This window comes from Coregonus lavaretus (assembly GCF_964263955.1).
Source record: "Coregonus lavaretus genome assembly, chromosome: 32".
NCBI classification, from domain to species: domain Eukaryota; kingdom Metazoa; phylum Chordata; class Actinopteri; order Salmoniformes; family Salmonidae; genus Coregonus; species Coregonus lavaretus.
In genome coordinates this window covers 15447724-15467389 of record NC_140019.1, presented here as the reverse complement: position 1 = coordinate 15467389, position 19666 = coordinate 15447724, and the positions used below count along the sequence as shown (strand labels likewise).

Genomic DNA, 19666 nt, shown 5'->3' with positions numbered 1-19666 from the left:
ACACCACAAAGACTTCTGTCCAATAATTAATATAGTAATGTATACATATAATAATAGTGACATAAAAAAAACATTTCACAATACAAAAGACAATATTAAATATGTAGATTTTAAGTTGCATGTCAAAATCTTGATTATTTTTTTCTTAATTTAACATGCATTCAATATATAAAAATAGAATTCTGATTGATTAAGTTTATATACATTTTTTTTATATAAATATAATAATACAAATGTATTTTTAAAATACAAAGATAAATACAGTCACATTGTGTACATTGTGTACCAAACAAGAAAATACAAACATTATTTGGATATTTAGCATTCACAAAACACAAATACGTTAGAAATGCAACTTTAACGACAATTGCAGGTCTATGTCTTTCGTTCGTTTCTCTTTTCTTTTTTCCTACCCAGACTCCTCAGCTCCCCCTCCATAGACATGGCAGGACTCCTGACAGGAAGACAGGAAGTTGGAGGTCAGAGTTCAAAGGTGGAGGGTATTTAGGGATGCCTAGCTCTGCCGGACGTCCTGTAACAATTTGTTGATCTCAGCCACCAGCTCGCTGGCGTCCATCAGCTCATGGCGGCTGTCGCTCCTCTTCCCCTGCAGGTGTCCCAGCTGCCCCAGCACCGAGTCAAACTCATCCTCCTCAAAGTTCTCTGGGATTTCCTCCATGGCTGGGAGCCACTTACCGCACGGCCCCGGGAGGGGGACAGGGATGGGGGCCGGTGCCAGGAAGGGTGCCACCAGGGTGGGGCTGACCAGGGCAGTGAGGAGAGGGCTGTTCTTGGGGGTGGGGTGGCCGTGTCCGTTCTGAGGGCTGTTTTTAGTGACGGCCTGGTTCTGGTGGTTGTTCTGGGGGCTGAGCTTGGTGTTGGGTTTGAGGGTGTGGTAGCTGCCATTCTGGGGGTGTGGGTGGCCTGAGGGCCCGATGCTAGATCCGGGGTTCTGGAAGTGGGTGTTGGCGGCCCACGCTGCAACACCTTGCTGGTGGGCGGCAGCACTGGGCTTACCTGGCAGATGACCCCTCCTCCTGTCCAGTGACCCTGTCATGGGAACACCTACACCTCCCATACTCGTCCCTCCCTTTTGGGTCTCGCTGACCTGGACGTAGGAGTCCAGCGATGGGGGGAGGAGCTTCTGGAACATGCTGCTCATCTCTGACAACAGGGACGTGGTTCCACACAGGTCCTCCTCCCCCTCCTCTCCCCCCTCTCCCTCCTCGGCTCCCTCCTGGCTGTCCTTGCCAAAGGTGGAGAAGCTCTGGTTGTTGCGCTGGGCATGAGGGTGGGCAGGGTCGGAGGGCTGGGTGGGCTCCTGGGGGTCGCTGGCCTGGCGGGGGTCCTCTCCTGGGATGAAGAGGTTGCTGCGGTAGTCAGAGGAGGCTGGGGAGGGCAGGGGAGGCATCCAGCACTGGTCAGAGTGACCCAGGACACGACACTCCTCAGTGCACAGTCTCATCGCTACAGCGAGAGAGGGAGAGAGACATGGTCAGGGATACAGAGTCAAAAGGCACTGCACAGGGAGATGAAATACATGGTAGGTGGGCCCCATATGGCCATGCATTTCTACATACACAGACCATAGATTGTTCTTGGTATTACTGTTCTTTTGTTGATAGACTTGTGATGAGGGGAGATGGTGATGAGTAGGTATAGAACTGGGAGTGGTTTTGAAGGGAGGAGATGAAAGATTGTCTTTCATACAGTCTTTTAACATCAAACATTTGATGTCCATTCATCTTTAAACACAGTTGTATGATCTGGGTACAAACATAGGTGGAAATCTAAGCTAATTAGATAGCACATCACTCTGCAGGAGTACCATGTAATTAACATATCAGGACAATTCACTGGGCCAGATCAATGGCTACTTTTACTCATTCAAAAGAATCTGCTTAAAAACCTGCATTTTTCCCTTTCAAGTCGTGTCTATTCAATATTAAATCTTCAAATGAAAAATCTCTGAAGAATAAATTATACAAATCAAATATGCCAAGTTAAAGCCTTCATTAAAGACCGCTGGCTAGTCACTCATGCTATTCAGGGACTTCATTACCCTCTCATTACCATGAAAAGACCATTTATAATACATCTTAGAGCTGATGAAGGAAGAGTGCATTGGGGAGCATTGGAAAAACAGCAGCTGCAGCCATGCAGGCCGGCAGCATATTGCCTCCCCCGCTGATGAAAGGCAAAAATAAAAGATGAACCAGACTGATTTATAAAAACAGCCTTTCAAAGCTGTCAAAAAACCCACTCCAACCGCCTCTGTCTGCCTGCCGAACTGCCCAGCTGTCTGCATGGCTGCCTGATCGCACTCTGAAATAATTGTGTTGTGGAGGAGATGAGAGCTTTTTCTCATCAGAGAAACAGGTGATAATTCTACCTCTTTTCTCCCTCCACAGTCCCATCCAGTCCCAGTCACCGTGCTGATAAGCAGCTGGGGAGTGGATCTCTCAGAGGTGTTGGGGATGAGGGGTGATTGATAGTTCTGGTGAGAGGTGAGGTGGTGTGATAATGTGTGTTGTGATGGGGCATAGCTCAGAGGAGGCCTGTAGTGTAGGGTAAGGGCTAAGATGGGTGAGAGGAGTGATATGGTGAAAGGGGTGAGGATGGTATACCTGCATGCAGTCATTGTTGGTATAGTTCAGTAAAGAACAGGGGTATAGGGTAAGAGTCTGATATGTATAGGGGAGAGTGTTGTAGGCTGAAGGGGGAGCGTTTTGAGTTGAGAGGGGTGAGAGGGGTGATGAGGTGAGGGGTGTATACCTGCATGCGGATGCTGTGGATGTGGTCTGTGTTGGCCGTCATGGGGGTATAGCTCATTAAAGGCCTCACCCAGGAGCCTGTCGATGGGAGACTCTCGTCCCGCCTCGTAGTCACTGTCCCCAGCCTCACTGTCACCACGACCACTGTCCTTCAGACTAAACTTGTCCATGTCGTTCAGAGCATACCTGGAGCCGGAGAGAGGAAATGATGGTTACACTTTCATAGAAAACAACATTGGAGGATGGTTCAAGGCTTATGCATATCAAAACGAAGTGCAGTGAATTCTCAAGTGGCGAAGGTTTTTGCATACAATTATCAAGTGTTATTAAGGTTGAGTCCTAAAATAGAACAAAGCAAATATAGGCCTACGAGGGAATACAGCCAAAAGCTTTTTAGGAAAATGTAAAGTATTGTAGAATAGTCCTTAGAGCCTTACTGAGTTATGCACACATGTACATTCTGATTCCCTTCAGGTGTGTTTATTTTAAGGTGCAGTTAGATGGTGTTATTACCTGTAGCTCCTGGTGTATTTGTTGCCACGGAAACTGGGTCTTGGCTGGTACTGGCCCTGATGGAGCATGGACAGAAGCTGTGAGACTTGCTACAATCAAAAAAGAAAATGTAAAAAAAAGAATGAAAGGATAAATGAATAAATGAATACTGATGGGAGCAGACAGGCACAAGGTCACAAGAGGTGGATGAACGTTGATATGACGTGGCGTGTTCTAAAACATGAGATGATCACTGGATAGAACTGAACATACCACAACATGGTGGACAAATTCAGAACAAATACTGAATATAAAATATAAAATGCAAAAATCATAATAGTAAACATTGTTCAATTTCTATATCACCATAATATAAGGCAAAGCCAAAACTCAAACATTCTTTATTCTATAGATATGTTGATGGTGGTCTATTTTAATACAAAGGCATTTAGGTGATTCAAAGACTACCATTAGCAGATAACATATTCATAAACCCTCTACTGATACAGTACTAAGGACATGAAATTCAACATCCTCTCTCTCTCTCTCTCTCTCTCTCTCCTCTTACTTCGACAGGGGGCGTGGCATTGGCCAGTTCCAGAGCAAAGTTCTCTGCGACGTGATTGGAGGAGATGGTGACCAGGCTGTTGAGCGACTGGCGGCTGTGGTGGCTCTGCCGGCTACCCATGGTGCCCCTCTCTGGGGCGGGTGAGGCAGAAGGTGAGTGTGGGTGTGCCCGTACAGGCAGGGTGCCGTTGATGGTGGGGACCAGGGTGATGTCTCCCTTGTGGATCTGCCTAGAGGGCTTCTTGGGGTGGTTCTGGTACGTGTTCTCAGCCACCCTGCAGTTGTACGAGTTGTGGGGGTCCTTTTTCTCTCTGTTGCAGCGTGCCGTGGCGAACATCACCATGACCACCAGCAGCAGGGCACACACGGCCCCCAGGGAGATTATGATGATGAGGGAGAGGTCCAGGAGGGGCTGGCTGTGGCCTGTGGGGAGGCCTGGGGGCAGGAAGTCCATATTCTCCTGGAGGGAGAGGCGGAGCAGGGCCCCGGTGGACAGGCGGGTGGTGCCCCTATCCTGCACCTCCACCCTGATCTCCAGCACGTCCTTGGGAACCCCCTCCAGACTGCTGTTTGTCCGCAGCTCGCACTGCCGCGCATCCATCACAAACAGGCCCTCCTCGTTGCCACCGACAATAGAGCAGCTCAGCTCACTGTTGGCACCGGTGTCACGGTCAGTGGCCTTGACAATTGTGACCAGCTGACCGGCGGAGGCGTGTCTCCAGAGGAGGAGGTCGGCGGTGTGGTTCCGTAGGAGCGGGGACTGGATGACAGGCGGATTGTCGTTGTCATCTAGCACGGTCAGGAGGACGGTGGCGTTGGAGGAGAGGGCGGTATTCCCTCCATCGCGTGCCTGGACGGTGAAGGAGATGCGGCTGACATCCTCGTGGTCGAAGCTCCGTAGGGCGTAAATGGCGCCGTTGGATGGGTCGATGGTGACGTAGGTGGAGATGGGGCTTCCCTGGACCAGAGTGTCCACCACTGTGTAGGTCACCTGACCGTTGGTGCCCAGGTCAGGGTCAGACGCCACCACTGTCATCAGGTAGGCCCCGGGAGAGTTGTTCTCTGACTTGTAGACCTCGTAGCGACTCTTCTCAAAGCGGGGCGGGTTATCATTTTCATCCAACACCTGCACCGTGAAGTGTTTGATGGTGGAAAGGCTTGGAGAGCCGCGGTCCTCAGCTATGAAAGTCAAACTGTACTCTGACCTCTTCTCTCTGTCCAGAGACACGTTGGTCAGGATCATGTAATTCTTCTCGTAGGTCTTCTGCAGCCGGAAGTGCCCGTGGCCGTGCAGGCGGCACACCACGTCGCCGTTGAGCCCTGCGTCACTGTCGTCCACACGCACCAAAGCAATGAAGGTGTCCACCGGCGCGCCCTCTGAGATGTAGGCCACTTCCTCCTTACCAGGAGTCATCAGATTAATGTTGATCTCCGGTTTGTTGTCATTCACATCCACCACTTTGATGACAATTTTACAAAGTCCTGGGATGGAGTTGGGACCCAGGTCCTGAGCCTGAACATCCAGCTCATAAGAAGACGTAGTTTCATAGTCCACTTTTTTAATCAGTGTAATTTGGCCATTTTCAGGGTTCATTTTAAACGTCTCCAGTATTTTGGGAGAGACATGACTGCTGAAAGAGTAAACTATTTTACCGTTAGTGCCCTCATCCGGATCTGTGGCATTCAAATCAATCAGTGGAGTCCCAAGTGGTGAGTTTTCCAGGAGATTAATAACGTACACCTGCTCATCAAAAGCTGGACTGTTGTCATTAGAGTCTGAGATGCTTATCTTGAGCAGAGTGGAGCCGGACTTCGGGGGGACTCCATTGTCCGAGGCCGTTAGCTGCAGCTGGTAGCTGGACTGCACCTCCCTGTCCAGCTCTTTCACCACCACCAGCTCTGCGTATTTGGCACCGTCGGTTCTGGTCCTTATGTCGATTTTGAAAAAGTTATTCGGTGTCAGAGAGTAAGAGGAAAGGGAGTTATCTCCCACGTCAGGGTCCGTGGCGCTGTCCAGAGGGATGCGGTTGCCCACAGACGCGCTCTCGGAGATCTCAATGGGAATGATGGCACGGGAGAACTGTGGCGAGTTATCGTTTATATCTAAGACTTCCACCTCGACGTGGAAAAGCTGGAGGTATTCAGTGGGCAGAGTGACAACGTCAAATTCGATAGAACAGTTTAGGTTCTTTTCACAAAGCTTCTCCCGGTCAATCTTGGTCCCTATGGTGATTTCACCGTCCTCCTCCCGAACCGACAGAAACGGAGTGCTCCCCCGCTGCATAGCACGGAACCGAAAGGACACTGAACTTGGTAATTTAGACAGAACATCAGCCACGTCCTCCTTTAGCCTTGCAATCACCGTGCCCACTTTTTGCTCTTCATAAACTTTATATTTCAAAGTCTTACCAGAAACGTCCTGCATAATTGCAACCAAAAATAATAATAGTGCAGTGGAAAATACTGTATTCCCTTTTGGTGTATTCATTTTGGCACCCATCTTCAGCACCCGGGATGGGGCTACACTACCACGGAGGAGCAAGGTTTGAAAAAAAGATGCTCTCTCAAAAGTATAGCATGTTAAATCCCTTCAGTAAGACACCTTCGGTGAAAAGTCGTGCAAATCGACTGGACGATGAAGATTTGAGAACCCAAAATCAAACGGGTCGGAGTTTTCTTTTGGCTCCGATTTTACACCAAAAACACCAATTCAAATGCAGTGTTTTTCTTCCTCTCGTGATCAGTTGCAACATCCACTTACGCCGTCTGTGTGTGGAGTGTGTGTCTGGAAATCTGAGCGGTGAGAAAAGGCGTAGCTCCGCTTGGTTGCTGTGCGCTCTGCTCTGTCGAGCGCTCCTGCCGTCTGTCTCATCTACAGACTGGCCCTCATAGCCCGCCCCTCACCCAAACTGCGTCTTTTTCCTTAGCTCACACAAAAACGTTCCCCCAGCCCCCCTCCCCTCTCCTTTACACCCAATCCCTAAATCAAGTGCTGCCCCTTCGCTGCCTCCAGGGTGTCCATTCACAACACAGAGGGGCCCTTGATTTCCGAAGCTGGGAGGACCAGCCCAAAGATGTAGTTTTAAAGTGTGCCACAACAATAAGGGGGATTATTCAGGGAGAACTTTAAACATATCCAAATTGACCCAGGGCTGCCTCGGCACTCGCATATTGTCATAGCTGCATTTCACAAACGTGTGCCACTGTCAGATTGAATATGCTAAAAAATAATCTTGACACTCTATTCCTACATTAAATATGATAAAGAACTTAAACGTTCCGTATAATCTCCCTTGGTATGAGATAAACCTCAAAATAGCCCTGCTTGAGTTTTACGTGCTGGTTATGAGCATCTGTTATGGCAGTAAAAAAATCAAAATGTATTTTGAGGTGAATATCATATGTGGTTGTTTCATATATTTAGCCTAACTGGAAAACATTGGACACAATATATATAATGGGGTATTTAAGTTGGTTAAAGTGGATACAATTTGGTTACCAAATTCATGTTCCTAAAGTCGTGGTGATCAAAAGGTTGCATAGCCTCACATTTGATCTTTCAAGCCATCAAAGTGGAGAGAAAAATATAAGAAGGTAAAGAGTGAATGTTTGTGGATCCAAGTCTTGCACTTTACTGAGTGAGAAGACCTCTGCGCGCCCTCATGGCGCGTGTGGCGAATTTCTGAAAGGATTCCCTCCAGCTAAATGTGTCTCGCGGCGGGTCACGCCGGTGGACACTTTTCTCCCCTGTATAATATTGTTTTACAACCTCCCATCCCTGATCCGGCTGAATTAGCATCCTCAAACTCGCGCTCAGAGTGCAAACACGAGCAACTGGAGCTTTAAGAAGGCACCAGGCCATCTGGCGCGAGGTTCAGACAACCCAAACCCATAGTCAGTTCAGGCCCCGCGAGCCTCCCGATAGAAACACTCCCAGAGAATTGACGCCCTTTCAGGTGCGATTCAGAAAAAATGCAATACCGTTTCCTCGCGCCTTGCCTTGATAAATCTCTCCAAAACATTTTTCTAGACTCCACCGGTTGGCCCCATTCAGCGCACAATTAGACATGTGACAAAGGAATGAATTCCCACCAAGCTATATTTGATGTGGTAACCCGGAGCACTAAGGTATTCTATATCACTGATGGTGATTTTAGCCCATTGGACAAAACCACGTATTTTTTATTCTCTCTGTAAAGTAGGATAGAGCATATTTACTGAGGTTCCCTGGCTGCATTTAAATTCCTGGAGTGACTCGTGGGAAAAAGCGTCAGAGGAGATGCGCTCGCTCTCTCCGCCATCTGTCTCCATGCACACACGGACATTGATTCAGCAGAGATGCAAATCAATATAGCCCTCTCCCTAGTGATTCAACACATACTAGGCAATTACCAGCTAATTAACACATTTATGTGTTTGATTTGGGGATTGTTTTTTATAAGATCCCCACATACTGTAGGATGTGGCATTAGAACAATATAAATGTGACCCAAATATGTGTTTTTAGATGCGTAAAAAGGTCCTAAACGCAGCATCCAAAACAAGCGCTCAAACTTTCAATGAAATAACTGGTGCCAAATTATTATGGGTGGTCGCTGGGAATGGAAGAGCAACCATGTAGACTGTTCTCTCACGAGGGCAGGGAGCCGGGTGAAAAGGCCCCGCTAACGTTTAACAAAGTTAGCCACGGGCCGGTGCCTCGATTCTCTCCATCTCACCCGGCTCTGAGAAAACCCCGGGCGAGCTTGCAGTGCCCTAAAATCATTACTGCAGTGGGGAATGCAGGCTAATCACATTTCCACCACAAAGAAGACAAACACATCGTGAGTTTAAACAAGAACGGGTTTAATTCGAATAAAACCAATGGAAACACAAAATCAAGGCCGAAAGCAGATGCAAACTCAGTACATTTAGATACGCACTTCTCTATACTAATATGTGTTAAGAACTCTTTAAAATATATATATACCAAGTCTATGTTATCCTTATGTTGGGCTTAGATGGCAGGTGCAGCGACAAAACAGTTTCAAACCCGAATTGTCTCATGCCACAGTGGGCAAGAACATACAGTTATAAGAACTACGCTATACGGGAATTAGAGTAGGCCAAACCCATATATTTACGTTTCAGTGTTGATATGTAAAATAATCAGATGCAGATCTCAAAATAATGTATTTGTATAATGCAATTAGCTAGACTATAGCTCGCCAATAGCTTCCCTACATAATGATCTCAAATACAAAATCAACATTTAACACAACTCAAAATGCAATGCTAAGACGCTGTGTTGGTTTCAATCATAGGGCTGCCTATATTAATTCAGAAAATGTTCCATTGTGTTAATTTTGGCGACAGTCTGGCCTGCTCATATGGCGCTCTCTGTGGATGGAGAGGGGGTGCAGTGATTCAGCCCACTGGGGCCGTAAAGTTACTACTGGGAGCCTGGAGAGAGGGGAGAGCTGTGGGAGGGGAGAGCTGCACTTTGTCATTGAAATGAAGGAGATCCCGATGACAAAAGCGCTTAGCAGGTGGAACTAGGCCGCCCCGGGGTCCTCCGAAAACCGTCGGGGGAGCTGCCGGCGCGCCACTCACGAAAGGGAAAGTTTCTCCCCCCCAGTTCCTTGCGCCAGGCGGCGGAATGCTCCTGATCCTGCGCGCGCCGGGGTCGCGTGCGTTTGTAAAGGCATGCGAGCATCTGCCGCCTTCCTCTCTCATTATCGTTCTTTTAGCTCGGCTCTCTCATGAGGAAAGGAAAGGCTTGGGGAGAGAGCTGGGTGAGTAGGGAAGAAGCACGGGTCTCTTCCGTGTGGCCTCGTGACAATGCTTGTTGTTATTCATCCGCAGCCAGAATCGCAGTGGTAACTAGGGGGGGTATTGCCATAAGACACGTGCAGCAGGGCGTGTATATGTCTCACACGAAGATGGACACGGTTGTATAAATAGTTACAATGGTTTCCTCTGTCATTCAAGGTGGACCACGCAGAGTTTACAACAACTTGTATCAACATTTACATCAGGCAGGCTTTCTTTTAAGACATTCCCATGATTTGTTTCAAACGAATGGCAAGTAGTTAGTTGAGTCTTTCATCATCCCCAGATATAAAGGTTTTACATATGCATTACTTCACCTAGGCCTATTATTTACCAAGAATTACAGTTTGAAAATAGGCCTATCCAGATTATGCTAACAACACAATGCATACCCACAATTTCATTAATGATGTCATGTTATAGTGTAGGGCCTTCCACATATGGAAATCATAAATGTTGAATCATTTTTGAATGTATATATCTGAGTAGAGTCACACAGCCTACATAAACATAGGCCCTATGTGTTTTAATCTCTGCCAAGGTGTCCTTTCCTTGGTCCCTATAGGATCACCAGTCTGGAGACAAGGCAGAAGGGCCCACACAGATAACCCTATCTGGTAGTGTTTTATGTCTGTGTGGGCTACTGATTGTCCTTCCTTTATAATACCACTGCACCCTCTCAAACACTCTTTCTCTCTTCTCACCCTCATTCTATCTCTCAGACCTTAGCCCTCTGAGAGGACAGTCATCATACCATGACTGTATATACTGTCTACTCTTCTTTACAGTGTCCTGTGCGCCATCTCTGTGAGCTGAGAGATTGAGAGAAAGAAATACCAACAACCACTCTGAGAAATGCAGTACTACGGAGACCACTGATGCTCTTCTCCAAAAATAACATGCACGTAAGTACAGGGACCAGTAGAAATTAAGGTATTGCTTCATAGATGTTCATTGACACTACACTCTTAGAAAAAAATGGTTCCAAAATAGCTATGCTGCTGTCCCCATAGGATAACACGTTTTGGTTCCAGGTAGAACCCTTTTTGGTTTAAGGTAGAACCTTTTGGGTTCCATGTACAACCCTCTGTGGAAAGGGTTCTACATGGAACCCAAAGGGTTTTACCTGTAACCAAAAGGATTCTACCTAAAATCAAATCAAATCAAATTGTATTTGTCACATGCGCCGAATACAACAGGTGTAGACCTTACAGTAAAGTGCTTACTTACAAGCCCTTAACCAACAATGCCGTTTTAAGAAAAATAAGTGTTAAGAAAGTATTTACTAAATAAACTGAAGTAAACAAAAATGTAAATAAATTGAATAAAATATAGAAATAGCAAATAATTAAAGAGCAGCAGTAAAATAACAGTAAGGAGGCTATATACAGGGGTACCAGTACAGAGTCAATGTGAGGGGGCACAGGTTAGTTGAGGTAATTGAGGTAATATGTACATGCAGGTAGAGGAACCAATAAGGGTTATTCAAAGGGTTATCCTATGGGGACAGCTGAAGAAGCCTTTTAGGTTCTAGATAGCACCTTTTTTTCTAAGAGTGTAGTGGTGAATTATGTCGTGAGTCATAGTTGTTCAGTGGGGGATTCTAAATAACCAAATATCCCCACCACACCTCTGCTGAACCATGCGGCAGCTGGTAGCTGAGACACAGTAGCTGTGGTGTTTTTGTTCACCACTTGTCCCTTATCAGGCCCCATTGTCTTGGCTGTGATTACTGTCTCATCTGTTGGGTCCCTTTGCTACTGTGCTGTCACCCTGTAAAAGTCCCTTATAGGAGTTTATTCAACCTATAGGACTGTCTGAAGGACCTCTTTGAGTCTGTCTGTTTCTCTGTGTAGTATATAGAGCAACATATGTGTAGTGTGGTGTGGTGTGGTGCACAGTTCTACAATGCTACCATTTTGGTCTCATATGCTCCTAAATATTTTGCTGTGCTATCTGGAATTTTAATTTGGGACCACCAGTGCCCCTAAAAAAAACCCCCCCAGATAACATTTAGTGGAAAAGTAAGAAAGGAAAAGGGATATCTTCTTCAGGAGATGAGCTTCAAAGGTAGCTAGGTTTCATATAGGCCCAAGGTAGGCTACATCTCAATCTTAAAAATCAAATTTTGCTGGTGCTCCTTAACCCTGTATTGCTGGCAATTCTTATCATTAATACATTTAATATTTTTCATTGTGCTCCTACATTTCTTAATGTGCTCCTACCTTTTTCAATTTAGGAGCACATGTGCTCCTTATAAAAACATGTCATCATAGAGCCCTGTGGTGTGGTGTGTAGTTAATGTTATGTGCCTGCTGTTGTTTACTTTCTTATTTTTTATTTATTTTTAACCTTAATTTAACTAGGCAAGTCAGTTAAGAACAAATTCTTATTTACAATGACGGCCTACACCGGCCAAACCCAGACGACGCTGTGCGCCGCCCTATGGGATTCCCAATCACGGCCGGTTGTGATACAGCCTGGAATCAAACCAGGGGGTCTGTAGTAACGCCTCAAGCACTGAGATGCAGTGCCTTAGACCGCTGCGCCACTCGGGAGCCCAATGTTTTCTCCTCATAGGTATGTATTTGAAACAAATACCATGCAAAAGATAAGTACTGAGATTCCCTCTCAGCACATCAACGACACGAATGACAGAAGTTTTCAGTGACCCTGTTGAGAATGGGGTGGCAGGTAGCTTAGTGGTTAAGAGCGTTGTGCCAGTAACCGAAAGGTCGCTGGTTCTAATCCCCGAGCCGACTAGGTGAAAAATCTGTCGATGTGCCCTTGAGCAAGGCACTTAACCCTAATTGCTCCTGTAAGTCGCTCTGGATAAGAGCGTCTGCTAAATGAATAAAATGTAAAATGTAAATGTAAAATGTTGAGAAAGAGAATAGTGCTGTCAAATGCATAGCAAGTATCGGGATTCTAATGGCTTCTTTAGTCAAACACTACTTGACTCCTCCGGTCGCCAACAGAAGCCTATAGTAATATAAGTTTCATACATAGACAATATGATGAACATAGAAGGAGATTACATCTGGGGTTCCACCCTGCATTCATGTTGTGACAGAGCAAAGCCCCGCTCCCTGGTCTACACACATCTGGCATATGCTGTGCTGTTACCCGATCACTTGTTTTTGAAGCGATACAATATCTCACACCCGCTTTTCATATCGCAGACAAAGATATCCTGTGTCAGCCAGAGGTGCCCCAGTTTAATAACTGGGGATCTTCTCTTCCCACATCCATCTGTTTTTCTCTCTGCCACTCTCTCTGTCTATCTTCAGAGCAACATTTCTGAGGATTTCCAACAGTTGTGGAACAAAGGGAACATTTTGTTTTTCCTAATAGAAAGAATGATCTCATTTAAAATCGGCTTTCTGTGCTTGCTTTCGCTATTAAGTTACAAATAAGTGAAGAGAAATTGACTTTCCCTTTCAAAATGAATGTTAATTAAGTATAATACATGTCTAACAATAAAGTGTATAACGTGATAAAATCAGATTGCCACGTTTCCGTAAATTCCTCCGTAGACGGTGCTGTTAAATCCTTGATAGCTTGACAACTATCTAGATGGAAGTGTGCCATCTCAATAGATTACAACACAATACCCCTATTTAAAGTGTCTCAAAGGTGGGGGATCGACGCATGCAGCCAGGACAAAGAAACAACAGCCAACAGCCACAATGTAGTTTTTCTTTGCTGACCCATGCTGCATGAGTTTGAGAAGAGAAAGACTGAACAATAGCCCTCCTATGTGGGTTGTGTTGAATGTTCCTCACATGCAGGGTCTTGGGGTGACATATTTTGGGGGGTGTTCATTCATTAGGGAAAAGATTTATTACCCCCCCGTCCCCCCAAACCTTCCCCCCTCTATTTGTCTTGGCAGATGTGAAGCAGGCGAGGCACAGACTCTTTTTGGGGGGTGCTGCTGCTGCCTCGTCGTCGGGCTGTGTTGCAGGGGCCAACGCCACGTGTTCCTAATTTTGGGCCATTTCCGTGGAAACTTTTATGGAGCAGAAATATCCCCTTCTGTTGTTCTACGAGGTTTAGGGTGGTGTGAGCCATAGCCTGGGACCCATTTATCTTTAAGGGTGACGTCTAGCCACAACCATTGCTCTTTAACTTCAGTTTGTAGTCTATTCCTGCAAGACAGGAAGAGATCCTAGCACTAACACATTTGACTGTGAAACAATGATTTCTGGACTGAAAGTGAACTGCTGCAGTCTGTTTGAAGCCCACTGGATAGATTTGATGTATTAAAGATGTTTATTTCCGCACCACATGATATCCTTTTTGAGTTCAGACAAGCCAAGTCAAAACTCATAAACCATTTACTTGTTTAAATCAAATATACCAACTATTGTGTGCTTAAAAGGAGCAAGCACTAAGAAAGTGCTTCAAATCGGCAGCTCTGTTTAAGGTCACTAGCATCCTCAAAGTATCTAGCAGTACTGTCTTCAGAAGGAACTACACAGTCACAGCCACTACAGTGTACCACTCTCCTATAAAGCTAGTAAGCTGGTAGGGCTCTATTAGTTATCACTGCAGGATCTTACTTTATGACCGCAATTAAGCGGGCCAGACAGTAAAAACAGGATTTGTGTTTATTATCCGTCCTGGTGGTGTGGAAGGGATAGGGTATTACACGCCTCTATGACTACAGGAGCATAATGGCTTCCAGACCAGGGCTTTATCTAAAAACTCTGCCTGCTCAGGTTTGTTGGGGTTGAAGGAACAGAGGTGGTTTGTATGTGTGTGTGTGTGAATGTGTGTGAGTGTTTGAGCCACTTGACAAACCCTGATCGCTCCGGAATTTACCGGCTTGGTTATCCCCAGGGTGTATTTGACATCCTTCAGTAGTGAGATCCAGGGAGGAAATTAGAGTGTCTTTTTACAGTCAGTAAAGTCAGGGAAAGGTTTTAATCAAACACCATTAAGGAGAGGGAGGCCGTCGGTGCGTTGGTGCGTGTTTGGCTCCACGCCAACTCTGCCATTTTACCTCAGGGTTCCGCAGAGTTTAGGTTCCCCCTTTAAAACAACAACTGAAAGTCATATTTACTTCTAGTCCAGACCTTGACTGCTCTCATAAGTCACTCCAGATAAGTAAATTAACACATAAAGGAAAAGCAGATACATGTTTTGAATAGAGTGTGTACACCGGGAGTGAGTACACTGTAAACAAGAGTTCTGACAGCCAGAGTCTCGAGCATCAACAGAAACGTGTGTGTTACAGAAACTTGTGTTTTCTACAAACCCTCTGAGGGGAAGAGCATTAGAAGCCCCTGTGTTAATGCTTAATATCGATGTAGCTGCTGAAAAGCAGGAGCAGAAATATAGTGGTAACGTCACTCTGATGAGAGAACATTAAAAGCAGTACAGATACACATTATAGCTGCAAACCCTTAGCATTGGAATAACTGATGAATCATTCATAAGCATCCCGCTGTATGACTTCTTAGTCTGAGAGAAGGAGAGAGAGATTTAGCAAATTTGCATTAAACAAAAGTTGAAATGTCAAACTACTAAGCGTTGCTTTATTGGTGAGGACTTGCAAACCCTTTCCCTGTGTACGAAGGAAAGAGCTGGAATGCGTATGCTAAATGATTGTCTAATGGGCTATTAATTCAAATCAGAGCTCGCACCGGATAAATAAAAATAACTTTCAAAACACGCTAATGATCTGATTTTGCTGGCCCGCTCTCCTTGTAAGTTTTCCTCGACGCAAACTCAAGGCACATATGCACACACACACACATAGCCTAGTCCCAAGAGCCTCATCGGAACACTCTCTGAGAGAGAAAGAGTAAAAAGAGAGGGAGCGAGAAAGAAGAGAAAAGCAACAGAAGAGGCTGGTTTGCATAGACATGTTTCAGCTAATAAAAGACAACACTAATTACACTGCTAGTGTTCATATCCATTAGACAGTTCTACTCATCAGTCATTACACCTTATTCATAAATATTGTCTTCTTCCTCTTTTCCCTCATCCTACTCTTCCCTCCATCTCATTCTCCTCTTTCTGTCTCCCATCTCTCCCCCTGCTGCTGCTTCCTCCTCCTCCCCCTTGCGGCATGGAGGTTGAGGATATCCTAATACTGGTATACCAGTCCTGTTTATTATACAGTACATGCAGTAGATATGTTCTACTTGTTTGGCTAGCCACTCATTGACTGTGCAGACAGAGACAGACATGCATTTGTCGCTGTCTACGACAGCGTTGATGCATGTCAACGCACGGCCCTACATTTCCACTCAGAATCAATGAATTACCATGATTGGATGCAAGGGGAATGCATTTGAATCTCAGTAGAGCACTCAGCTGTTGGATTGCTACAGATGGATGGCTACCAATGCAGATGGATTTCTACAGATGTCTAACATGGTCTACCATCCCCTTCTCTCCTCATCCTCTTCTCTCTCCCAGGCCTCTTCAGGCCTCTCTCCCCTCCTGCTGAGGGATAAGTTACACTCTGTCTCTCTCCATGGTGTCCAGATGCTGATCCATCATTGTTAATGCCAGGCCAGGGACTATGGTAATAAGTGACTCTCCCCCTACCCCAGCCCCCATCCCAACACAAGCACTGACTTTTGTGACGGCTTGGGTCCTTTGTCAGGCCGCTGCTGACCCCCTGACCCCTCGGCCCTCCTCCTATGGGAACAGGAGGAGAGGAGACAACAGGGGGTCTGGCACATAGTCACACACACACATACACACATACGCAGACACACACACATATGCGCACACACAGGCATACGCACACACACACACACACACACCGAGACAGAAGTTCACTCACACACACAGAGATTCACACACACCGACTCACTCACTCGGACACACACACAAACACACACACACACACACACAAACACTGACACAGAGGATTACACTCACACACACAGACACACTTTCACACAAAGACACTTGTTTGCTGACACACTCCCTCATCTCGTTCATTCTCCCTCCTCCTTTCTTTCTGTCGTTTTATTTTTTTTGTGGGGGGTAAGATCCCTCCAAGTCATTAGCAAGCAGAGTGTGTTGAGCATGAGATTAAGAGAGACTCTTTTTAATTAAAAGCCAGAGAAAGAGAGACGGGGCGAGATAGCAGACAGACAGAAAGAGAGAAGAGGGAGAGAAAGAGAGACGGAGACATACCATTAAACTCATTTAACTCTGGGCTCAGTCAACTGAATACCTCTCACACAACTCAATTTATCCTTCAATCAGTCTAAGTATATCTGTCTATCTTCTTATTGTTGATGTCTGTGAGAAAGAAAATCCTGGGCAACAACATTGCATTCTCAACTGATTAACATTTGAAGAGGCCTCAGAGCCAACATTACACATTAACTCTCTCTGTCAACGACAAACCTGGCAAGTTCTCTCCCTCTGCTATTTGTTTTTTAGCGGAGAAGGTTGAACATGTGGCCTTGATCTTTTACTTTAGATAGCCACATTCCTAAATAGAATATGAGTGTTAAACATCTTAGAGTTAGAGAATGCTTTAAGAAAATGAATCAGAGGGATTATAGCCTATATTCCACTTGGATTGACTCCAAGTGGAATATAGGAGGAGAAAAGAGGGGGATCAGAAATAATGAAAAAAATAAGGGTATTGACGTAGAGCCTATTTAAAATCACCCTACTTTTCATCAAAACAACATCAAAACAACCAGCACAACACTGACCTCCTTTCTACCTTTCTGTTCTTCCTGTTTTTGTATTTTTGTATAAAAAAAAAAAAAGTGAAAGTATGCATCACTTTGTCTGGGTTGGAAATTACCGTCCAGAATTCTGTTTTTACAAGGGTTAGCTAATGAGATGGATATTTTAGAGGGAAATTTAGCTTGGTTTCCTCAGCATTGTCAGATTAACGATACGGGTTCATTTGTAGGATAGTTACAGTGCCTTCAGACAGTATTCATACCCCTTGACTTATTCCTCATGTTGTTGTGTTACAGCCTGAATTCAAAATGGATTAAATATATTTTTTCTCTCACCCGTCTACACACAATACCCCATAATGACAAAGTGAAAACATGTTCTTAGAAATCTTAGCAAATGTATTGAAAATGAAATATAGAAATATTTACATAAGTATTCACACCCCTGAGTCAATGCATGTTAGAATCACCTTTGGCAGTGATTACAGCTGTGAGTCTTTCTGGGTAAGTCTCTAAGAGCTTTGCACACCTGGATTGTACAATATTTGTACATTATTCTTTTTAAATTCTTCAAGCTCTGTCGAGTTGGTTGTTGATCATTGCAAACAGCCATTTTGAAGTCTTGCCAAAGATTTTCAAGCCGATTTAAGTCAAAACTGTAACTAGGCCACTCAGGAACATTCAATGTTGTCTTGGTAAGCAACTCCAGTGTACATTTGGCCTTGTGTTTTGGTTACTGTCCTGCTGAAACGTGAATTTGTCTCCCAGTGACTGTTGGAAAGCAGACTGAACCAGGTTGTCTTCTAGGATTTTGCCTAAAAAACTCCCTAGTCCTTGCCGATGACCACATGATGCAGCCACCGCCATGCTTGAAAATATGAAGAGTGATACTCAGTAATGTGTGTTGATGGATTTGCCCCAAACATAACGCTTTGTATTCAGGACATAAAATTAATTTCTTTAGCACATTTTTGGCAGTATTACTTTAGTGCCTTATTGCAAACAGGATGCATGTTTTGAAATGTTTTATCCTGTACACATTTACATTACATTTACGTCATTTAGCAGACGCTCTTATCCAGAGCGACTTACAAACACGCTTCCTTTTTTTTTACTCTGTCATTTAGGTTAGTATCGTGGAGTAACTACAATGTTGTTGATCCTTCCTCAGTTTTCACCTATCACAGCCATTAAACTCTGTAACTGTTTTAAAGTCACCATTGACCTCATGGTGAAATCCCTGAGCAGTTTCCTTCCTCTCTGGCAACTGAGTTAGGAAGGACACCTGTATCTTTGTATTGACTGGGTGTATTTATACACCATCCAAAGTGTAATTAATAGTTTCACCATGCGCTAAGCGATATTCAATGTCTACTTTTCATTTTCTTTTACCCATCTACCAAAAGGTGCTCTTCTTTTCGAGGCATTGGAAAACCTCCCTGGTCTTTGTGGTTGATTCTGTGTTTGAAATTCATTGCTCGACGGAGGGACCTTACAGACAATTGTATGTGTGCGGTACAGAGATGAGGTAGTCATTCAAAAATCATGTTAAACACTATTATTTCACACAGAGTGAGTCCATGCAACTTAATATGTGACTTGTTAAGCACATTTTTACTCCTAAACCTGTTTGGGCTTGCCATAACAAAGAGGTTGAATACTTATCGACTCAAGACATTTCAACTTTTCAATTGTTAAAATTTGTAAAAATGTCTAAAAAACATAATTCCACTTTGACATTATGGGGTATTGTGTGTAGGCCAGTGACACAACATCTCAATTTAATCTATTTTAAAGGCTTTAACACAACTAAATGTGGAAAAAGTCAAAGGGTGTAAATACTTTCTAAGTCTTATTGGTCTCTATTTGTGCGAAATCATGCAGACCTGTCTCACTACTGCATCACTGGAAATATAAGATAATCTACCATGAAGAGATAGAATGCTTGGGGGAGACTTGGGAAAACCTTTGTTCAACTCTAATCATTGAATACTTTATGTTGAGAGAGAGAGAGAGAGAGAGATAGAGAGATAGAGAATAGAGAGAGAGAGAGAGAGAGAGAGAGAGAGAGAGAGAGAGAGAGAGAGAGAGAGAGAGAGAGAGAGAGAGAGAGAGAGAGAGAGAGAGAGAGAGAGAGAGAGAGAGAGAGAGAGAGAGAGAGAGAGAGAGAGAGAGAGAGAGAGAGAGAGAGAGAGAGAGAGAGAGAGAGAGAGGTCCTATATCCATACAAACAGGTCTAGTAGTAGTAATAAATGATGTCCTCTCACGTTTTCGTGTTGTGATGTCATGTACTCTGATGAGAAATGGGTTGAAGAAACGGTAGGATAGGAGAGTTGGATCTTATCTGGGTAC

General features: G+C 44.8%; 1 protein-coding gene across 3 annotated transcripts; it reads right to left on the bottom strand.

Moving 5' to 3' along the window:
* Positions 1–271: 271 nt before the first annotated feature.
* On the bottom strand, positions 272–6415 carry LOC311107744 (protocadherin-18-like). 3 transcript variants are annotated; one of them, XM_084150263.1, is made up of 4 exons: positions 3835–6415; positions 3288–3376; positions 2776–2960; positions 272–1467 (listed from the first exon to the last, which is right to left on the bottom strand). In XM_084150263.1, the coding sequence occupies exons 1-4, from the start codon at positions 6331–6333 to the stop codon at positions 515–517; spliced, it is 3726 nt and encodes a 1241-aa protein (XP_084006389.1). In that variant the 5' UTR covers positions 6334–6415; the 3' UTR covers positions 272–514. The 3 variants fall into 3 exon arrangements, with proteins under 3 accessions (XP_084006389.1, XP_084006391.1, XP_084006390.1); XM_084150265.1 differs by having other exon boundaries at positions 2845–2960; XM_084150264.1 differs by having other exon boundaries at positions 3288–3343.
* Between the last annotated feature and the right edge of the window lie 13251 nt (positions 6416–19666).

Coding starts and splice junctions, on each gene's coding strand:
- LOC311107744 (XM_084150263.1), bottom strand. CDS start 6,333: ATGGGTGCCAAAATGAATACACCAAAAGGGAATACAGTATTTTCCACT. Junction 3,377..3,834: donor ATGCCACGCCCCCTGTCGAA/GTAAGAGGAGAG, acceptor TTTTGATTGTAG/CAAGTCTCACAGCTTCTGTC. Junction 2,961..3,287: donor AAATACACCAGGAGCTACAG/GTAATAACACCA, acceptor CTCCGGCTCCAG/GTATGCTCTGAACGACATGG.